We start from the raw sequence: 21844 nt of genomic DNA, 5'->3' as shown, positions 1-21844 counted from the left end.
GTGAGTATTTAATGCCTGAGGAGCAAGGTTATGAAATGTCAAAACTACTAAGTGAAGGATCTAATTTAAGAGGCAGCCAGAGAGCCTGCAATTTAAATATTTAAAGATGGTACAGGGAGTACAACACTGAACACCAATCTACTCCAAAGACAGCAATTTAAAACTCAGGTTTATTCTGGAATTTCTCACAACCCTACAAGTGATACAATAAACAAAGACAAGCAATACTGAGATTACTTGAGGGGTAGGAAAGGAAGCAGTCAGAAGTACCAAGCAAATAAACGCTCTAGCCAATGGCTTCTCAAATTGTTCTTCACAAATGAGATCACACTGGACAAAATAGAGATAAAAATAGATTTATCAAAGTAATTAGGTCTTGAAAATGGAATAGTTTGAAACAATATATTCCTTGTAATTAAAAACTCATTCCTTCATCAGCAACTAAAACTAATTATACATTAAACATTCAAGGACAAGTAACACATATACTAAGAATGGGCTATCAAAACACAAGTTAATCAAAATACACAGAATTAAAAGGAAGGAAAATATCTTTTGGATAAGAATTAGTTCTTTATTACACGTACATAGTAAAGTTTAAAATCCCAGTACATTACTTGCATTAGAAGTCCATCGAAATGCCTCTGTCCAAAAACACAACTGCTCTCATTTCTCTCTGATTCATCAAGGAAAGATCAGTGATACTGGACATTAATACCAACAGATTAAAGAGATAAGGTCTATAAATGAACAAAGCAATTCCTTCTTTATTAAACTAAGGACATTTGAAAAATCTCCCACTGGCAAGATCACCACCGAACAACTTTTCTATCACTTGTCAATTACTGGCCCAGGACTATAAACATTAAACCTAAAAATTAGATCCTTGCCACTTCCCACTTTTTTTGAAAAGCTCCATTCAATCTTGTCAGCTGAAAGGAGTGGACAAGGTCACGCTTGTGCATTTAAACTGAGAATTAATTGCTGTTCATATCAAAAAATGGAGTCTTGATGGGGCTGTCTGAAAAAATGACAATCTCACTAAGTAAAAGTTAGCTCTGGTAGAGTGTAGCAAAGGTCTTGTGGCAGCATTAAGCCTCTACGACAGGTGGCTACACTGGACCCTCCAAAAGAGCTCAGAAGTAAAGTACATAGAAGGATGTGATCTCCAACCACAATTCAGGCCACAGACCAAAATTCACCCAAAAGGAAGACTGTACTTTTATCTGCTTCTAAATGCAAAACCCTGCCAGGAACAAGTCTCAAACACACATCAAGGCATATACATATCACAGCCTAAGATTAAGCTTTTTAAGGGCATGCATGTTTCACAAAGGGTTGCAAATGAGTAACCCTGAGAGAACAAAGCATACGGAAATAAGTCCATAAGAAATTAAAGATTAGCTCTAGCAAAGGTGTTAGAGCTAAAAGCAATAATCACCCCTAGCAGGAAGGCTTAAAAAGGGTATTATAGATTAGGGGAGTTACCTTTAATAGGTATTCCAAGACGCAGAATTCAGAAAACTACATCAGTGGAAAATACATGTGAGACCTCAAATTTTACTGAGACTCGATCTGTTAAATGCTTTAAGTCTCATAAAGATTGTTTTAATTCAAGCAACACCATGGAACACATTTGATTGTGTTCTTCTCTGCTTCGAATCCCTCCGGGGCTCCCTAATGCTTTAAGATTAATTTCAAATTTCTTAGTTCTTTATGCTCAGGGCACTGACTCCCTTTTCTAGATAAACACACACAACCTTCAGTAGTTTTCCAAACCTTCCTCTCTTACTTCCCTGTTCTAGTACAACCTGCTCCTCCCACTCAACAAAATGTGAGTCACTTTGGACTCAACAAGGGCATCACCAAGTGCCTCACGTCCACTTTCATCCAGTCCAAGTTAGTACCCTTGCCGTACGGGACCCACCCTGCATCACACACACCTTGTTCTTGTCCACATGGACCAAGCCAAGATAAACTTGTCTTTTATCCTGTCTTGCGTCCTTAAAGTAAGAAACCTTGTCTTTACCCTACTTTGCACACCCTGGTACCTGCCACACATTTACTGTAACGAAGAGGATTTATAACACACACTAAGTGGGGAAACGGGGCCATAATCTGCTTTCGGATACAGCAAACGTCGGATGTGATGGTACTCTGTGCATAGACTGTGCAGACGCCATTAAACATGTCAAGAATGACGTTTCATTTCACAAACTGGGGAGTCAAATCCCCAGAGGCAATAAAATCTTTGACAGAATAATGTTGCTGGGGGGGGAGGGGGGTCTTAATTTTGGAGCAAAAAGAAAAGAGACCATTTAGCCCAGTTTCTTGATATTTAGGAAAGAGGGAGGAGGCTGAGGCACACAAAGGTGATATGACTTGTCCAAAGACACAGAGCAAGGGATTTTCCACTACACCATTGGCTGCAACAGTCTGAAATCATACAAGTTTCTAGCAAAATGACAATTACTGGGACGATGATCAGACATTTACAAGGAGATACCAGAGAGGTATGTAAGAAGGTAAGAACTTTTTAGCTCTGCTAAATTTTTTCTTCTATTCACATAAGAAAATCTGAAATACATCAAAATGGATCCATTCCTTAGGACAGATCCTGTATTTCTTCTACTAGTATTGCCTGAGAACCATTTAGGAAATGTCTGAAAAAGAACTAAAAGAGACAGGGGGAAGGGAGGGCAGCTGAAGAGAGAAAAATCAAACCAAGAATCTAGGGACTATTGCTTTACACCAAGTAAATTAAAAGGTACCCCGAACAGTCAGAGTATTTTAGATATTAAACATGCTTTAAAAAAAAAAAAAATCTCGTATCATTTAACAGAAAGGGAAAACAGCAACTGGGTGTATTACAGTAGAGAGACTACCTAAGCTTCACATCATTTCCAAGTTTCAGTGCAACAACATTAAATAAAATTCAAAGCAGTTGATTCTTATATCCAACTTAAAAATAAACCAAAGAATAAGTAATGTCATAGGAATAAAGTGATCATATATGGCATTATTAAAAACAACACTAAAACTACAGAACAGCAACAGAAAAACAAAAAAGTGTGCTGGTTATAAGATTTGTATTAAGCAACTCATCATAAACTGGATACTTGACAAATTAGATTTCCTTTTTCACACATCTTAAACTCAGCCTCTGAAAAACTACACTGAGCAGAGTCTATTAAATGCTACCCAAATCAGGGACACCTGGGTGGCTCAGTAGGTTAAGCATCTGCCTTTCTCTCTGATCCTAGGGGCCTGGGATTGAGTCTGTCATGATCCCAGGGGTCTGGGATCGAGTCCCGCTCAGTGGGAAGCCTACTGCTCCCCCTGCTCGTGCTCACTCTCTCCTGTTCTCTAATAAATACAATCTTAAAAAAAAAAGTTACCCAAAATCCATTCCATGCACGTGTATCAATTAAATTAGGGTCCAAATACACTGTCCTGACAGACATCTTTGTATCTTTAGTTTTTTTTTAAATTTTATTAAAGTATCGAAGTATTTCGTAAAGTATCAAAGTTAGTAGATCACATCTGCCCTTTCACTGTCGCTTCTGCCTAGCTATAGTATACAGTTGGTTCAGCAAGGACTCTCGTGTTGGTAAAGGCAGACAGGGAGCCCGCGGTAAAGCATTCTTGAAATGCAATTTAGGCCAAAAATGTCTTCCAAATTTCTAAAGATCTCTGCATGTAAAGAATTTAACAAAAAATAAAAAACAAGCAGATCAAGTAGTGATGTGGCATCTGAAGGGGGGTGGATTAAATCAGATCGACAACTGCAGCAGCGGAGGATTAGTCATCCTAAGGTCTAAGCAGGTATCTATCAAATGGCATTGATATTCCATATTGAATTTCCAATCCCATACCTTCACTTCACTTAGTCCATTAAAATTTTAGAAAGTGATTAAAGTGGCTTGGAGGAAAAAAAACTGGGAGTTTCAGCTGTAACTACTAGAGTTCATTCCTACCCTCTCTGCATTAAGCAGTTTTCTGTACTGGTCAGGAAAAGCGAACTCCCTTTTAACATTAAAAATGAGAAATGAGACTATTTGGCCACATATCGTTAGAAGTATTAAGTAAGGGATGCCTGGCTGGCTCAGTTGGCAGAGCATGGAACCCCTGATCTCATCAGGGTCATGAGTTCAGGCCCCACCTTGGGTGTGGAGCCTACTTAAAAAAAAAAAAAAAAAAAAAAAAGGTAATATAAATAGGCTAGAATTGAGGCAAACATGAATTAGTTTAATACTAAGTCAAAAAACTTACAGAGGCAAAAGAAAATGCATTATTACTGGTGAAGTTCTGGCTGCAACAGAATATACTCTGAACTAGTGGCCAGAAACTATGCTTGTACCAGAGCCCTCCAAAGATGCAGTAGTACGAACACAGGGCATGGAATCCCACAGAGCTAAGTTCAGGTGCTGGCTCTGTTACCTTACCAGGTATATAACTACCGTGTATAATTTCCATACATTCTCTGAAGCCTCTATTTCTTCATTTGCAATCTGATGTTAATGATAGTCCTTACCTCACAAGGATTAAAAGGAAAAATAAAACCATTAACACAGAGCTGGAGAACCATAATAATGTTTCATCATACCATAAGAATTTCATGTATATATAAAATCGTAACAACATAATGATAGCCCCACACATTTATTAAATGCTTACCATGTGCCAGGCACTGTTCTTGGTATGTTTTATATAATATATATATGTATATTTTAAAGATTTATTTATTTGAGAGAGAGAAAGCGCGTGCGCGCACGCACACGGTATGGGGCGGTGGGGAGGTGTGGCAGGAGAGAGGGATCCTAAGCAAACTCCCCACAGAGTGTGGAGTCCTGACGCAGGGCTCGATCTCAGGACCCCAAAATCGTGACCTGAGCCGAAATAAAGATAAGACACTTAACCAACTGAGCCACTTAGGCGCCCCTTGGTATGTTACATATATTAGGTGAATTGATCCTAGTAGCAGGGTATGAAGGGGTATTATCATTAGCATTTGTAATTTATGTAAGAAGAAACTCAAATGTAACTATTATCTCTGAGAGGACACAGATAAGACACATGGGCAGCCATTTGGCACAAGAAAGATGTATGCACTTTAACAGGAAAAAAAAAAAGCTCAAAGAGTAAATAAATAAGACTTCTCCCAAATCCATGGCAATTATTATCAAAATTAACCCTTATAATTATTACAATAGTACAATACAATATTCCAAATATTTTTTAAGACAATGGCAGGGGAGTGTGTTGGAAAGCCCAAAGCCTGGCTGAAGCGTGAAGAAAAGGGTGTCTTACTGTCATATATAGGGCCAACATCCCGCATCTTTAAATGGGCTGATAGAAAAGACCGACGTAATTTTATTTCTCTAATCAAACTACTGCATATTAAATAATCCTCCCGCCTCCTTATTCTCTCTCATAAAGATCTGTTAGAGCCTAAAGTTGGATGCAAAATGAGAAACAGAGGGGAAACAGAGAATCCTCTCCGTTTCGGAGAGACAGTGGCAGAAATAATTAAGTGGACTTCGGGGAACAGTGCCTAATTTCAGATTAGGGTTGCAGGTATGCTTCTGAATATGGGATTCCAGTGCCTAATGACTCAACGTGATTTCACAGTAGAAAAAAATAGTAAGGTGGCTACGCTAGCAGGGTGTACTGTGAATTTTTCATTTTGGACACTATCACTAAATATACTAGGGGGACGTCAGAGAAACTTAAAAAGGGAAATCTCAGTACTTAGTCCTCAATACTCAGATGTGTCTGGGGCTTCCTCCACACTGCCAGAGCAGCAGACTGCCTCAGCGCCACCTCCCAGGTAAGAGTACTGCAATTCACTTACAAAGCTTTTATAGTACTAGGCTGTAAATTCCTAGAGGGTTGAAACTAATTCTTATCCGTGTGCCTATCTTACAGCCCCACCCACCAAGGAGGCCGTCCGATTCCTGCTGACTGAATATTCCATGGCCTCCTGCAGGGGCTCTTTCTGAAGTACCTCTCTGGCAAGATGATTAGAAGGTGTGCTGCTTGTCCAAACAATCTGGCTTTCTGTGCTTCACTGGAAACAACACAAGTTAAACTGGCTTGCAGAAAAATGGATGTACTCATTCAATTCTTAGAAAACCATTCTCCAGTAGTAGCTTAAGGGTTCTTTCAAGATTCTGAAGTTTGATCAGATGCAATCTCTAACAAAAGCCATACTACCAAAGGTACAGATTACAATTTTACCTCCAAAAATAAACTCAAAATATAATTTATGTAGCTCTGGACTATCTAGTAGATCTAAAGCACTGCCAACAGATTAAAATGCTGAGTTAGAAAGTGAAACCGAAAGAAGGTCTCCACGGTACTTGGTAGAAGTAAACTGGAGAGGTTTAACGGTAGAAGTAAACAAGCACTGGTTGGTAATGTGTGGAAAAAGAAGAAGGTTCTCAACAAGCCAATTTTGGTGGGTTACATATCCTAGGGCTTGAACATAACCTATGGAAGGTTTGAGAGAGGAAAAACACACATGAGAGTGACAAAGGACAAAAAGACAAGGCTGATAAGACACTATGTAGAAAATCACACATAAAAGGAAAACAGTTCAATCTTCATTAACTGTACAAAAGAAAAAGCAGGTAAGTCCTTTATATACCCTTCACTGGACTGTGTCTTCAATAAATAGTAACACCTATCAGGAAGTGTCAGAGTTTCACTTTTGGTTTCGCTTCAGTTGTGAATTTCCCTATCTTTGAGCATACAGAGCACATCTCCACCATTCCTTGTAAGCAATATATAGAAATTTCCTCCTTCAGAAATTTTAAATAAAAGCTTAAGTATTTTGTGAATTGCTCTGAAGACAAAGATGCCTGCCCTCTGAGAGTAGACCACCAAAGGGAAGAAAAAGGTAACATACAGTTAAAAAAAAAAAAAAAAAAAGAATACTTTTACAGCCAAATAAAGTAAGTAAGTAATGACTGGTACAGGGCAGTATAGGCAGAGAATGACCCAAGGCAGCAGATAAGACTTTGACTTGCATCTTCAAGGATGAGGAGCCCAGGTGAGCAGGATAAGAATCTCTGCAGAACAAAGACAACACTGTAACTGCAAGTTGGGGCAGATTCTGGAGCCCTTAAATGTCACAGTGAAGCTTCTATGAGCAGGAGAGTGACAATGTACAGAAATGTATACACATATACAATATGTGGGTCAGATACATATACAATATGGTGGTAATTTTCCCATCATAAGCTAGGTGAGCAGAATAGTTAAAATCAGTGTGGCCATTTAAAAAGCTAATTTAAATACCATCTACAATAAGTTCTCTTTTGTTCTATAACTAGAAGAAAAACTGCTTCGCCGCAATGTTGGTTCAGATATCCAAGTCTTCTTTGACCTACTTATACATACAGTAATGAAAATATAATGATCCTATTTCTGTGTGTACACTAAATACTCCACAGAGAAATTTCATCTTGGTACCATTTTTAAATATCTTAAATGAGTCTCACAGGTTACCATGGATCTTTGCAGAACAAGGCAGAGAGGTATCTATGAACAAATGAATTAATCTGCCCAAAATTCATCTCTATAGTTCCTTCTATGATTTAGGTCTTCACTTAAAAAAAAGGATAAATGTAAAACTATGGGGCTAGGTATAATCAAATTTTCCTCCCAACTACTTTCAGAGGTTAATACTCGACAGAATCAGCACACTTTATAGTTTCCAGATGTAAGTTTCTTCCAAAAAGTACATGTCACATAAAGGCCTCTGTGCCTTTGGATACGACATTCCTTTATGTATAATACCTGTCTTCTCGCTCTGCGTGATAAACCCTATTTTGTAAAACCCTATCACCTCTGAAACCACTGCAGAGGCCTCTCTTGACAGCCAGTGACATATCCATTCCCATTGTTCTCTGCATTCCCTTATCATACATCAGGAAAAAAAAAAAAAAACAGTCATATAAAGTAAGTGCTGTCTCTCCCTACTACACAATGACATCAAGGACAAGACGATATCTTGTCATATTTTAGCATGGCTCCAACATTTAGCAAAGCTGACTGGTACATACTAGACACTCAAAACGCTCGCAGAATTAAGTACTTCATTACCCACAGATGTTCCCTAAGATTCCCTATCCAAGATTGTATAGTCTTTAAAAAACAATTTGCAATTATTTTTTTAGTATTGCATTTGATATCTTTGCCCTTGGTGGGGGGGAGAAGGAAAAAAAGCACATGTACGATGGCCATTAATAACTTTTAAGGCATATGCCCTTCCATACAAACTTGGAAACAAACCATTGACCTTGCAATGATTCCATATAATGTAAAAGCCCCTAAAGGGACGAGACTCTTGAAGATGAAGTACTCATTTTTACTAAACCTTTAATGTTCTTAAAAAATTATTCCTCAAACATCTAAAGGAAAATTTCTAACAGTATTCCTTCAAACACCTGTTGTAAATGTAAAAACAGTTTGCAACCCACACCTATATTACAACTAAACCACAACAGCCAAGAAGTGTTTTCGAGCCTGTTTTAACCCAACTGTCAGGAATCTAGTGTGTATATATGCATGTATGTACACACGCATATGCACAAAACGTTAGGACACCACCTCACTTTCTTTCAAGGAGAGCCTGTCTTTGGTAAACCTTAATGAGTATGAACTATACACCATTAAAAAAAAAAAAAAAAAGGAATAACAAACATTTTGGATTGCTATTGGCATTTATCTCTCACATAGACCTAGATGAAAATTTGTGTGTGAAACACATACATAACATATGAGAAAAGGAAAAAAAGGATAATAAGAATGTTATTATAAATCCTCCCCTGAGCCAAAATAAGTTTTACCAAATATATTTTATGGACCTGATGTAAGTTATTCAATAGATAATTTAAAAGGAATAACCCCTGAAATATTACTGAATGTTTTATAACTTCAACCTACCAAGATATTTTTCTCTCAACATGATTAGACATTAGAGAATAATTACAGGGAAAGCTTTTTTAAATGAACTGATTTGCAGGACTAATAGTCTCGTTCAAAGACAAGCCCTCATTCTCCAAATTATCTATTAGACACCTGAGCTGTATATCCCCCCAAACAGCTTTAACAAAAAGTAATTACTGTATTCCTAAAGCCTTTTGTGTGACAGTGTGAAGATCTTACAAAAAGAGGGTTTTTAAGGAAAACACCGATAACCTTAAATGTACACAAGGAACAGACCATATCACTGCCATTCATAGACTCCTCCAAAAATTTAGAGAGAAGCAATAGGAGAGGCTAACCACCTTCACCTGGGTTGCAAGACAAAATGCTCTCCTGCTTCAGATGTGCGGAAGCCCCTCACTTTACCTTGAGAATCCAGTCCTTCGGTATTTAATTACACTGTCGGGAGCACTGAATGGTCTGGCACTGTGCCCTTTCCCTGGGTCTCGCTGATTGATAGCATCAATAACATTCACTGGCTGTAATTAAACCGCCAAATTGTACCCCCTTTGCCACTTGGTAGATCAATGTTCTTTAATACTCAAAGGACAAAGTACAAAGGTGAGAAGGGTGTTTTTAGCCCTCACCTTCACAGTTCATTTGACTTTGTACACCAGAGCAGTATGCAGACAATGAATATTTCACAATTCCCCCAAGACACTGGTTAATGAAGAACACTATGGAAAATCCTGTAAGTTGGTGACAATTACTTATTAACCCATTTTTGCAAATCTGAGAACAGAGACATTCTAAGCCTTCTGGTGACAGTATGCACTGCTTTCACATAGCTTTGGGAAAAAATTCAATTTATAGGTCAAAAGTTTCTACATTAAGGTGACAGAGAGTAAATAGTTTTTTTTTTTTCTTTAAATATTTATAACATGCTATGAGGGGGAGTTTTTATGATAATAGAGCAAATTCCCATTTATTCAAACCATGACTAGAGAAGTTCAAACATCCAGATACTGGGGAGGGGGAGAAGAGGGGTGTGGTTGGGAGCCTATAAATAGGAAATAAATTTTTATTGCATTTTAAAAGCAACTTCCATATTCTAAGGATTCACAACCATCTTGAATTATATAATTCAACTCCCAATCTCTATACTAATATGAAATCTACATTTTAAATGAATGGGCCCCAGAAGAACCATGCCGCAAATTCCCTACTCTCAGAATCAAATATTAAATGACGTTTATGTACTTGTAATGCTAAAAGTATTTAATGACACCGAAATGCTCTGAAAATGAGTATTCTGTGTCTGTGTGTCTGTGTGTCTGTGTGTGTGTGTGAGAGAGAGAGAATGTATTACTTAGGTAAGTCCAGCATTATATTCAATAAAAATACGCCTGTTAACCACAAGTATTCCAGATAGTTTGATAGAACCCACAAATGAAAATCTTATTTACATATAGATTTGTTTTGAAACAAGCACCACAGACCCATCCAAGTTCAAATCATTAAGGTCCACCAAACAAGGTTCTTGTGTCAGACCACCACCTATTAATAATCACCTGTAGTGGCTGGTTAAAATACCACCTTTGTTCTCACTCAGATGCAGTAAGTTTTGATTGGGATCTAGAAATATGCATTTTATCAACCACCCCACCCCAGGGATTCTGATGAACATTGTTTTGGCAGTCCCTTATGTAGAGGGACTTTAAATAGGTAATCCTCAAACTCTGAGGGCATATTCGGGATTCCTAGAAATTAGCTCTCCTCCTTGTCACCCACCAATGTTGGTTTCCAAATGAGGAAGAAATTCACAGGAAGCTTGAAAGTAAAGTATATATGAATATAAATCACCAACAAATACAAAAATATAAAAGTAAAACAAAGCCCATAAAACTCATCCCAAGGTATTTCCAAAAATCAGCCTGGCTAGCTGGGGCTCAGCTGGATCAGGGAGCTCATGAGCCTGGCTGGTCTGTGCAAAAGGCTGCTGTGCTTAATTCTAGGAGGTCAGAGCCACTCTCAGTGATTCCAGAAATCTTTCTAGGAATATGAACAGGGTCGTTTGGGTGGAACAAGTGGGAATAGTCAAATTTCTAAATAGGCATTTAACAAAGTTTGTGGAAATGAAAGCATATTCTGAATGATCGGTTTCCAGGACCACGCAGGCGCTCTGCTTTCCCTTGCTTTTTCCACTGCTCACCTGAGGGTCAGTGAGGGTCACTTCAAGACTCATTAGCAACCCCAGAACCTATGCAGGAAGGATTACACTTCTCATTCCTGTGGGAGGAGGTAACCTTATACTAATGACCAAAAAATAGAGCACATTAGCATGATTTATTGATTTTTTTCACAACCTACTTCTCTATAGCACAAGGTAACTACAACAGTTATTTTTTTGTTTTTTTAAGATTTTTATTTATTTATTTGACAGAGAGAGACACAGCGAGAGAGGGAACACAAGCAGGGGAAGTGGAGAGGGAGAAGCAGGCTTCCCGCAGAGCTGGGAGCCCAATGCAGGGCTCGATCTCAAGACCCTGGGATCATGACTGCCGAAGGCAGACGCTTAACGACTGAGCCACCCAGAGCCCCTATAATAGTTTAAATATCCAACAAAATTAAACTAACGAAGTAGACAGAGTGACTACTTTCTTCAGAGTAAAAGTAGCTTTTCAATTCCTCCCCAACTAGATTTCTAAAATACCACTTTAATATAGAAAAGACTGAAAAACAATATTCTTCATCTCTTGCTGAAAGTCGCAGGCCAACACCAAATTCTTTCTACCTCCAGATGTTAAATAACACGTTTCACAATAATTGTGCAGTCAGTACCCCCCACCCCCCATTTTACAAACGAGAAAGCTAGACCAGGAGAGTGAGAGCAGGACATAAATCCAGGACTCACGGCTCGAGGTCTTGATGCAGCAAAGGAGCACTTCTCACTTGGGGTGGGGGGCACACATGTAGCAGACTACCCATACCGTTTTCAAAACACAGCCCTCTTTCCCTGCCTAACTATAAATAATAGGTCAAGAAACTTCCCAAAGAAAAACCCCCACCAGTCAAGATGTCATGCTTGTAGCTCAGAAATGATGCTAAGGACGAGGACAGGAAAATCTGGCAGAGGTGGGAGTAAAAGGAAATGCACCACACGTGCTTTTGTAAAGAGTCTGCACAAACTTAGTAACAAATGCACTTTAACTTTTAAACTTGCATCTAAGACTCGCAAGAACCTACCAGAAAAACATTCCTGAATGGGTCGTGTCCTACAGAACAGAGATCCGGAGAGTTACTATAATAATTCTTTTACTCTCCAGTTACCATCAAAATACTTAAATCTATGTGAACTTGCCCATCTGCTGAAAAGGACCCCCAGACACCGGAGTTCCTCGCAAGCTGGAGGTGTGGCTTTCTCCAGCACTCAGCCCAAAAGAGCAGTGTTTCCACCACCAAGAACAGCTCCACTTTCTCACACCTAACAGAGATCTGATCCAGAAAGTCTCAAGACAGTAGAAGACCCAAATTAAGGTGCCCAATATTCCATTTGTTTGTAGTGGTATCTGTAACCTATTTCTAAGGAAAACACCTGAATATCAATAATATGAGATGGAAAGAAAATAATATAAGCCACCAGCATTAGCCAGCGTGACCTTACATTTCTGTTCCTAGTGGTGCTGTTAGCTGCACTGTGTTTTGAGGAAGTCCCTTAACCTGAGCTGCATTTCATCCGTCAAAGGGAGTATTTGCCTGGGGCGCCTGCGTGGCTCTTTCGGTTAAGCATTGGCCTTTGGCTCAGGTCATGATCTGGGGGTCCTGGGATTGAGCCCCACGTGGGCTCCCCACTCAGTGGAAAGTCTGCTTCTCCCTCTGCATCTCCCCCCTACCCCATCCCACCACTCATGCTCTAACTCTCTAAATAAATAAATCTTTAAAAACCGGGGGGGGGGGGGGGGGGGGGGCGATATTTGCCTACAAGAGACCATTGTTTTTGCATAAATCCAGACAAGTAGAAGGATAAAAGTCCTATACAACTACTACAAAAAGTAGATAAAGAAATTAAGGGACCCTTCTTCAGAAGTTAGCATACCTATCTTAACCTCTCAAGCTAACTTTGTAGAACAGACAGAAGCCACCCAACTACCTGGTAATACTTCTCCCAAGTCACAAATGAAAGGCCACAAGCCCTAACCTACCCTTAAAGAGCAGTAGAAAAGATAAGCAGACAAGTGTTAACAGTGCCTAGTAGAAATGGCTTTGCTGATACACATCTATGAAACAGGCAGGAAAACTAGAGGCTTGGATAATAAAATGATCTATAAACTCCTTCCTAAGGAAGATGGGTTCAGTCAACTGCTGAGACTCTCCCACCATCCCCCTGTCCTGTGGTTCACAAGCAGGATGGGCAGGAAGCAAGCGGAGACACTGCTATTGGAACCCTCCTCCTCACCTATCCCTCTGTGCAGGCTCAGCCTCTGCTCTAGCAACCATGAAAAAAAAAATATCTACAGAAAAGCCATTCAGATAATGCCAAGTTATTGCCCTCTGGGAATTTTCAAATGCCTCATTTCCACTATGAAGGGAGCTTGGAAGGAGCAGGAGTAACACTAGCAGGCCTGAGCTGGGACAGTGAAGTTCTGGACTAGGCTAGACCACCTACCCACACTCTCTAGGCCACCCAAGGTAAGTAACAACCTATGGTGCTTTTTATGGTTTTAAAAGAAAAAAAAAAAAAAAGCTCACAATGGAGTATTCTGCAAACACATGACGGGCATTATACAAATAATACCTTATTTAAAAAATCTTATTCCTCATTTCAAATGAGGACTATGTAAACTGGACTCAGTATAGATATAAGAATTTTATTTAAATGTATTGAAGAGGTTCTGATAATCTGATGTAGCAATATACTGGTAAAACTTGGCACATGGCTCTAGAAAGTTCCAGACCACGGGTTAAAAATGAAGTTACTATACATTCAGTCTTTATTTTTAAAAAGGCAAAGAAATTATTCACTCAGCTTCCATTCTCACTTCCACTTCTGGTATGTACTTTTTCCACTTTTTTTGTCCCTCCACAAACCAAAGTCTGGCCAGCCAAATAGCAATTTAGGTTAACATCTCAGAAGTTGTCAGTTAATTTGAGGCCTGTCCTTCAGACTATTACTTTCAAATTTTCCACATCTGGTCAAGGTAAAAGGTAAATGATGATCCATATGCAGCAGTGCTGAAATGTGGGGTACTTCATAGGAGATGCTTTATAAGTTTGTGAAGCCCACACTTCTACAAACATCTATACTTTGTACCTGCACAGAAAACAAAATCAACTACATAAGCCAAAAGAACACTGGGGTAGCCTGAGATTCTCAGAGAGACATGGGGTTTGTACCAAACAGACCTTCCCTTCCTCACAAATACTTAAGTCCAATCCCTCACTGCCCTGCTCAAAACTCTGGTGGTTCTCCCTCACCTACGATATAAAACCTGGGCATGGCACACCTGCCTTTTTAAATCCCCCTATGCTCTCTGGCATTACTCCCCCCGCTTACTGCTCTAGCTAATTCTATGTGGTTCCCATACCATCTGCTTTCAAACTTCCCTATAAAAGCATAAGCTCTCAGCATTATTGCTATTACGAAACCCACTTGTCTCAAATACCCCAAAATGGTGCCGCAGATATTCTAACAGAGCACCTACCAGGTGGCAAGCCTAAATGCACTTACATTTCCGCTTCCATGCCCTTTCCTTCTCTACACTGAAGAGCCAATGATTTATGCAGCATTTCCTAACGGTCAGAATTGAATTTTATAAAAGAACAGTTTACAATGGTAGGGAGAACCAATGCCCTCCCCAGTAATTCTGTACTGAAAACAGGGCTGAGCGGTTTCCCAGCACAAATTTTACTACAGCTGATAAACTTTCAACAATGGCAAAGAGAAACAATTAAAACTGTTGTCTCTTCAGGATGGGGTGCTGCATTTCACGACTAACTAAATCATTCAATGATAACCATGAGTTCATTAAATATTTATTAAATAGTTACAGCCTTTCTTAAAATGCAATTTGGCAGACCATGGAAAGTTAAAAAAAAAAAAAAGAGGCAGGTAATAAGCATTCTCAGTGATGAATAAATTAATTTTACAGATAAAATGGAAACTTAAATGATTAAAAGACTTGTCCAAGATCACACAATGTCAGGGAGACTAAAATTTCAGAAATGTATTTCTGTATTCCTCCTATATTATTAAGGATATAGTTCCATAGGAAGAAATTTTTGGGACCTTGGGTTAGGCAAGGGTATCATCATTCAACACCAAAAGCATGATAAAAGAACAAATTCATAAATTAGACCTGGTCAAAATTTAAAACTTTTGTTCTTTAAAAATCCCTGTTAATAAAATGAAAAGACAAATAAAAAAATGAGTATAGTTCATGCTAAACACACAAAAGAAGTCTGTGAATATGACAGTTACTGGGAAAAGGATAGGCTAGTGAGGAAAAGATATAAACGTAACAAATAATTTAAAGCAACACAACGGCTTAGAATAACAGTTTATTAGCTTTACTTAATTGTTCTCTAACAAACTGAACACTTTAAGAAATAGACACTATTTTTAATTAGTATTCCAATTTTTATAACAGTTTTTCCAGATGATCTTAAATAGTGGTTTGGTTACTTTAATAGGAGAAATTTCACATCAACATATATCAATTAATAACTTTTAAGCAAAGGTGAAATTTAGGCTGGTTTATGTCTGAATGATTTAAAAAAAAAAAAATCTGTTTAATCGAAACCAAATTTAGGCAGTTTTTGCATGCTGGTAGTATTTCCAAATAGGGATTTTTTTTCTTCAGTGGGGCAGAGAAGCCATGAATTTCTCGGGGTACCTATCAGTAATAACAAAAAAACTTCTATTCCTTGAGATAAAACCTCCCACTTTCAGATAAAGCAAGCCCACTTTGGGGAATAACAAAGATTCCTACACTCCTTATAGAAGAGGGGGAGAAGCTGGGAGTGATGCTGGGAGGAAAGACGTCCATCACCTATTCACAGTACTTGATGGGAGGAAGGGGGAAGGGAGCATGTAAGATTTTTTGGAAATATTCAATATTTTACTCCACTAATTATGAATTTAAGTCTGATACCATTAACCTAGGCAAAAAATACATTTTCCCTTGGGGGGTGGGGAGGAGTATTAGCTTGAAGCCATACCAATTTAGATTTTATCAGTACTTGAGACCCCTAAAAACAAAATAAGAACATGAAGACCACAAAACGAAGGGTTCCCATGGGGACCAGCGGGCTCTTGATGAGATTCCCCTGCCAGTATACAATTTTTGACACTGTCTTGAGGAGATGCCCCCCTCCAACACCTGAACTGTACATATACTACCTTTTCACTACCCTCCCTGATATGAGAAGTTAAGAACATCTCGTATTCTTCACACTGTATTTACCATCTCAGTATCGGGGACAATGTGGGCAGGCTTTAGCATGACTGCCTCCCGTGTAGCTCAGAGATGGTGTGACATCACCAGCAAGGTAAGCTGCCAAAACATCGACCTAATCAGGAAAAAATGTGATCCTTAGGAGAAGACAATAACCAGTTTGCAAATTTAACCTATGAATGCTATTTATAATAAATATCTTTCTAACATAAGGTGAACATACTAAGTTTTTCTAATTTCTAAGCCATACTTTTTAAAAAGTGAAGATGATATGAACTAGTTTTTACTCTGAATGCTGAACTATCATTCAGCATGCTAAGAATTATCCACAAGATTATCAAGGTAAAAGATGAAAACAAACTGAACTTTGCATGCAAAAATGCCAAATAGTTAGAGAACCCACCTATTCAGAAAAGGTACGCTTTGGTGTTCCTATGTGCTAGGTCTTAGACTTGCTATCATGAACTAACTGGAAAGCATATTAAAAAGCAGATTCCTACATCTCACCTCTGGACACTGATCCAGTAGTTCTGAAGTGGGCCCAAGAACCTGCATTTCTAACTCACTTCTCCTGGTGATTCTGATGCAACCAACTTTAGGAATAACTGCTTTAGGATTTCGCAGCACCTGAGGGACTTTGCTTCACTCACTGCAGAAATACTGAACATCTGTCATTTATTCAACACACCATCCATCTATTGCACAAAACCCTACTGGGCTAATGCTATTAGGAAGCTCCAGGATAAACTGCTAAATAAACCACCTTTCACAGCACTTCATTCACTGTTTCAATATTCCAATTCCTAGGAATTCTACCAAATGCATACTAAATGCTAGGTGGCTTGGAAGACAACTTGAGGAGCACATAAACATTTGAATACTCACATATGATGTATGTACTAATTAGTCTACTGCAGCTTTCTAAAGGGAAAGAGTTTTGCCACATTAAATATAAGAGTTTTAAGAGCCTGGTCTTAGCCAAACTCTTTGAGCACTAAGGTCTCAACTCTCTTATTGGGGGCAGCGGCTAAAGGAAGAACTTCAGATGGGCTCCCATAAATTCTATTCAATTAAAGCAGTGTGAAAAGGTATGCCAGGAAGCGAGACCTACAGGGGCATTATGTGCAGAGCCTGAGAAGATCAGCTTGCCAGGGAAGAGCCAGGCTGACCACCACAGAAAGTAGTAATAATACTGGGTCAACTCCAAAGTTGACTCAAATGATATGATAAAAGAGTAGGGAAATACAAGAGAAGGTTGAGTGAGAAGCAACATGAGGAGAGTAGTGTTTGTGTAAGTTCAGCCCAACAGCCACCACCGGGATGGACTGCAAGAAGGATAAAAAGGCTAATTTATGGAATGGTATCCCAGAGAATGGAATGGTTTAAATGGAGCTTCCAAAAGGTACCTGAAGCAGCAAACATGAGGAAAAAAACTGGCTCAAGATGTTGCCTAAGAACACAAAACATGTCTCAGTGAAAATAAGAGGAAAAAAAACATACAAAGAACAAACAGACAAAAATGGTGCTCTGTAGTTTTGGAAAATGGTCTGCTTTGCCTCTCAGAGAAATCTGGGCCAAATTGAGGATACCAGCTGTTATCTGATATTTTTACAGGAACTGAATGGGGGCGGGGAAAGCAGTAGCCTGCTGCTTCCCCACCACTCCCACCCCCATTTCAGAAAATCAGAAGAGAAGTAGCAGATGTCACAGTTTAAAAGCCACAAGGCATTACTGTCCTTTCTTCCACATACTCTGCCCAAGCAGCTGGGCCCTGAAGAGAAAGCCGGACAATGGGCAGGGAGGAAGCAGCTGTCATCAATGGACTCCTTGCAGGCCATGGAAATTTACTCTCTGGTGACCCGTTTCCCCTGCATTTCTGCCTTCTTGTGGACATTATTTGCAAAAGAACTTACAGCAAAAGAACTGACTCACTAGAATGAAATAAGGGTGGCTATTTCTGGAATGGAGAAAAGGGTATGTTCTGGTGTGAGCCATCCCAACCATCTATTCCAATTTCTTCTTAACCACAACTCAGGACCTCAACGCTAAGATAAATTAGCAGCAATTCTGGAAATCAATTTAACATGGGGAGGCCTGCAAAAGTCCTCAGGAGGACAAAGAGCACAGAAAACAATCTCAAGATAACTGGATATTAGAGGTCTTTTTTGACAGCATTTGTTATTACTTAATAGTAACAGTGCTTAATAGTACTAGTAAAATAGGGCGCCTGGGTGGCTCAGTCGTCGAGCATCTGCCTTCGGCTCAGGTCATGATCCCAGGGTCCTGGGATCAAATCCCGAATTGGGCTCTCTGCTCAGCGGGAAGCCAGCTTCTCCCTCTCCTACTCCCCCTGCTTGTGTTCCTGCTCTCGCTCTCTCTGTCAAATAAATAAATAAAATCTTTAAATTAAAAAAAAAAATAGTACTAGTAAAAGGTTAACCTTTGTGACACAAAAAATGTGCAGAGAAGTATAGAAATTAGAAAAAGGAATTCATATTAAAAAACCAAGTCCTCGTGATCATAGACTGTATTAGAAATCTAATTTTTGCCCCCCAAATTTTGGTAGCACAATAACCAGCTCATTTTCTGGCTAAAGAGTGAATTTTTTCAAAGGACATTTTCTTAATCAACAAACATGTAGAATCCTTGGACACCTTACATCCAAATATATTTGGGAGCCCCCCCCCATACAGTTCCCTTTAGATGAGACAGAGCTAGGAGGCATTTTTCCTATGGACCAATAAATACAAAGAATGAGATGTCAAAACTATCCAGAGCTAATGAATTACCTTAGCTGACAATTCTGACAGAAGCAACTTTTTAAGCACAAAGATGACACTGCATTTCCAGATTTCTGAAAAAATGAGCAGAAATCTTCTAGACAAGTCTCTAAGCAAGATGGATGCCACAATCAGCCTTGACTAACTTCCCCTCATCACTTCAGGCTGTAGTCTGACCTGACTTCTTAAATCAAGGGTGGAAAATAGGTTCCAAGTTGAGTCCATTGATAGAGGTTGTCTGGAACACTATTTTGAAAAATATTTGGGAGCCACATATAGACTCAGTGAGAAAGACTGCCATGATTGATCGGCAATGTCCGCACTGGGCAGGAGAGGCAAAACTGATGGCATGTGCACTAAGGATTTGCCAGAAGCAACATCCCTTTTATTTTCTGAAAGAAACCTATACTGCAAATTGCATTTACTTCTTATCCAGACACAATCTATGTCCGCATTCCAAAAATTCAAAAAAGCTGGAAAATACCCAGAAATTACCGACCAATTGTCTTGAAAAACGTAACAGGAAAAATAACCTGTGTGGCATGTAAGCAGGTCCAGTCAGTCTCCTCAAAGTGAGAGCAGTCAGAACAGAGCCGAAGGACCACATCCAGCTTCCCAGCTGTGTTTTATGATCCAGGAGCTAAGAATGATTTTTACATTTTTAAATGACTGGGACAAGAGAAAAAGACTGTTTTGTGACACATGAACAGGACATGGAATTCGAGCTTCAGCTTCCATAAATAAAGTCTTCTAAGATCACAGTCGCATCCGTTCATTCCCGTAGTTATTGGCTACGGCTGCTTCAAGCGACAAGGGCAGAGCCAAGAAGTCATGACAGAGACCGCACAGCCCACAAAGCCTAACATATTTACTACTCAGCCCTTTACGGAACAGTCTGCCAAGCCCTAGGCTCAAAGACCTGGTCAAAGGTTTCCTCAAGCCATACTTCTCCAAAGGAAGGAGATGTGATTCAGCAGGCTTCACAGAGTACTTAGCAAAGAAAGTTGCTGCTGTTCACCCCTCCCCTTAATACAGGAGTGATTACATAAAATACTCGTGAACAGTTTCCCCCATCGTGCAACAAACAAAAAATTCTGCTATGCCTCCCAGAGAAGTGTCTATGTGGGCATGAAACAAAGGAAGAGAACTACAAGAAGACTTGAATCGTTTTTAATCTCTGTTCTGCAAGTAGACTTAAAAAAATTTTAAACATACTTTGATTGTTTTGGTTTGAAGTCTCAATCCATTCAGGGTATTGATAGCTTTCTCTGCATCCTTAGGGTCAATGTAGTTCACAAAGCCATATCCCAAGCTCTGCCCTAATGAAAGGGAAGGAGAAAAAAGGCATATATTAGTTCTACACCACTGATGACAGATCCGCTCTCATTTTGGTATATGGTCAGGTCATTAACACCAGCACGTTTTCTCAATAGTAAAAAGAAGTCTACATTAATTCTCCTAGAAATATACATGTGGTCTTTTTTTTCAGCTTCTGTCTACTACATTTGCAAGTTTAAACATCAGTTAGAATTCAGCAAGCTGTGCATTTAAAAACAAAACAACAACAACCCCACTCTCACCCCCACATCTCCAAAGCATTCCATCAAACATGTCCTGCCTGAGCCAGAGCACCCAGCAGCAAATGCAAGGTTCAGCTTCAGAAACTGTGGGTACAAGTCTTCACCAAGCTGCTGAGTGGGCTTCATGGGCACGACTTTTTCAGTTTCATTTTCTTTACCCATAAAAAGGGAAGGCGTCAAGCATCAACCAAGAATCTGTCAGCATTCTGTACATTGTAACCTGACAAACTTACAGCCTTTACCAAGTACAATTATTTCCATTTAAAAGGTGAAGAACTGTGTGTTCACATGTGCATGTATACATGTACATTTATTTTATAGGAGAGCCTCTTCAAATAAATTGAATCCAATTTTCTAAAAAAGGTTTGATGACCTACATAAGGATACAGGGAAATGTGAACACAAAGATTTACACCGAGAACATCCAAGCCAATGAGAACATGCAGGAAAGGAAGAAAGAGTACAAACAAAAATAATAAAACACAATTTCTGAAGAGTTGCTTAACAAGGAGTATTGTGTTGTTTTTCCCTATCATCTGAGCACTCTAACCCCTGGCTCAATGATATCCCAGCTCTCAAGCAAAATGGAAGGTATTCAAGGGATTGTAATCAATGGAATGCACACGTAAGTAAAGCCAATCCGAAAGGTCAATTTTTCAACTAAGAGGAAGTTTCTCAGTTTCAGAAGCTAAGAAACACTAAAGGAGAATAAGTAACAAAAATGGACATAAGACAGGTTTAGTCTACTAAAAGTCAAACCAAACTAATTAAGGGTTTCCCAGGAGATGCTCAGTAAAGGTCCAAATACTTTTTATTAAATATATTTTTTCATCAATTTCATAGCAAACTGAGGGATTTTTCTCCTTGATGAGAGAAGGTGCATGTGGTTATGAATACAGGTATTTAGGATAGCCACACTGGTTACCCTAATGTGGTTCCCTATTAACTACACAAGAAGAGAAAGAGAGAGAGAGAGAGAGAGAGAACACTAAATACAGTACACCAAATAACCATGAAAACTTGTGGTTGTATTTTGGGGCCATTATCAGAATTTGAGTGTTGTACAACACCCAAAACTAATATGTCAACTTACCTC

General features: G+C 39.1%; 1 protein-coding gene across 7 annotated transcripts in view; it reads right to left on the bottom strand.

The window, feature by feature from the left end:
* The window catches only part of ELAVL2 (ELAV like RNA binding protein 2), a 138749-nt gene that overhangs the window by 17353 nt on the left and 99552 nt on the right, over positions 1-21844 (bottom strand). For all 7 annotated transcript variants that reach the window (XM_035016542.1, XM_035016536.1, XM_035016537.1 and 4 more), the window contains one exon: positions 20384-20487. In XM_035016542.1, the coding sequence (XP_034872433.1) occupies positions 20384-20487 (104 nt within the window). The remainder of the gene's footprint in view (positions 1-20383; positions 20488-21844) is intronic.

The sequence above is a fragment of the Mirounga leonina genome, unplaced genomic scaffold (assembly GCF_011800145.1).
Source record: "Mirounga leonina isolate KUSES-001 unplaced genomic scaffold, KU_Mleo_1.0 Mir_170, whole genome shotgun sequence".
NCBI classification, from domain to species: Eukaryota; Metazoa; Chordata; class Mammalia; order Carnivora; family Phocidae; genus Mirounga; species Mirounga leonina.
The sequence above is the reverse complement of the archived record's forward strand: the minus strand, read 5'-3'. Positions and strand labels throughout refer to the sequence as shown.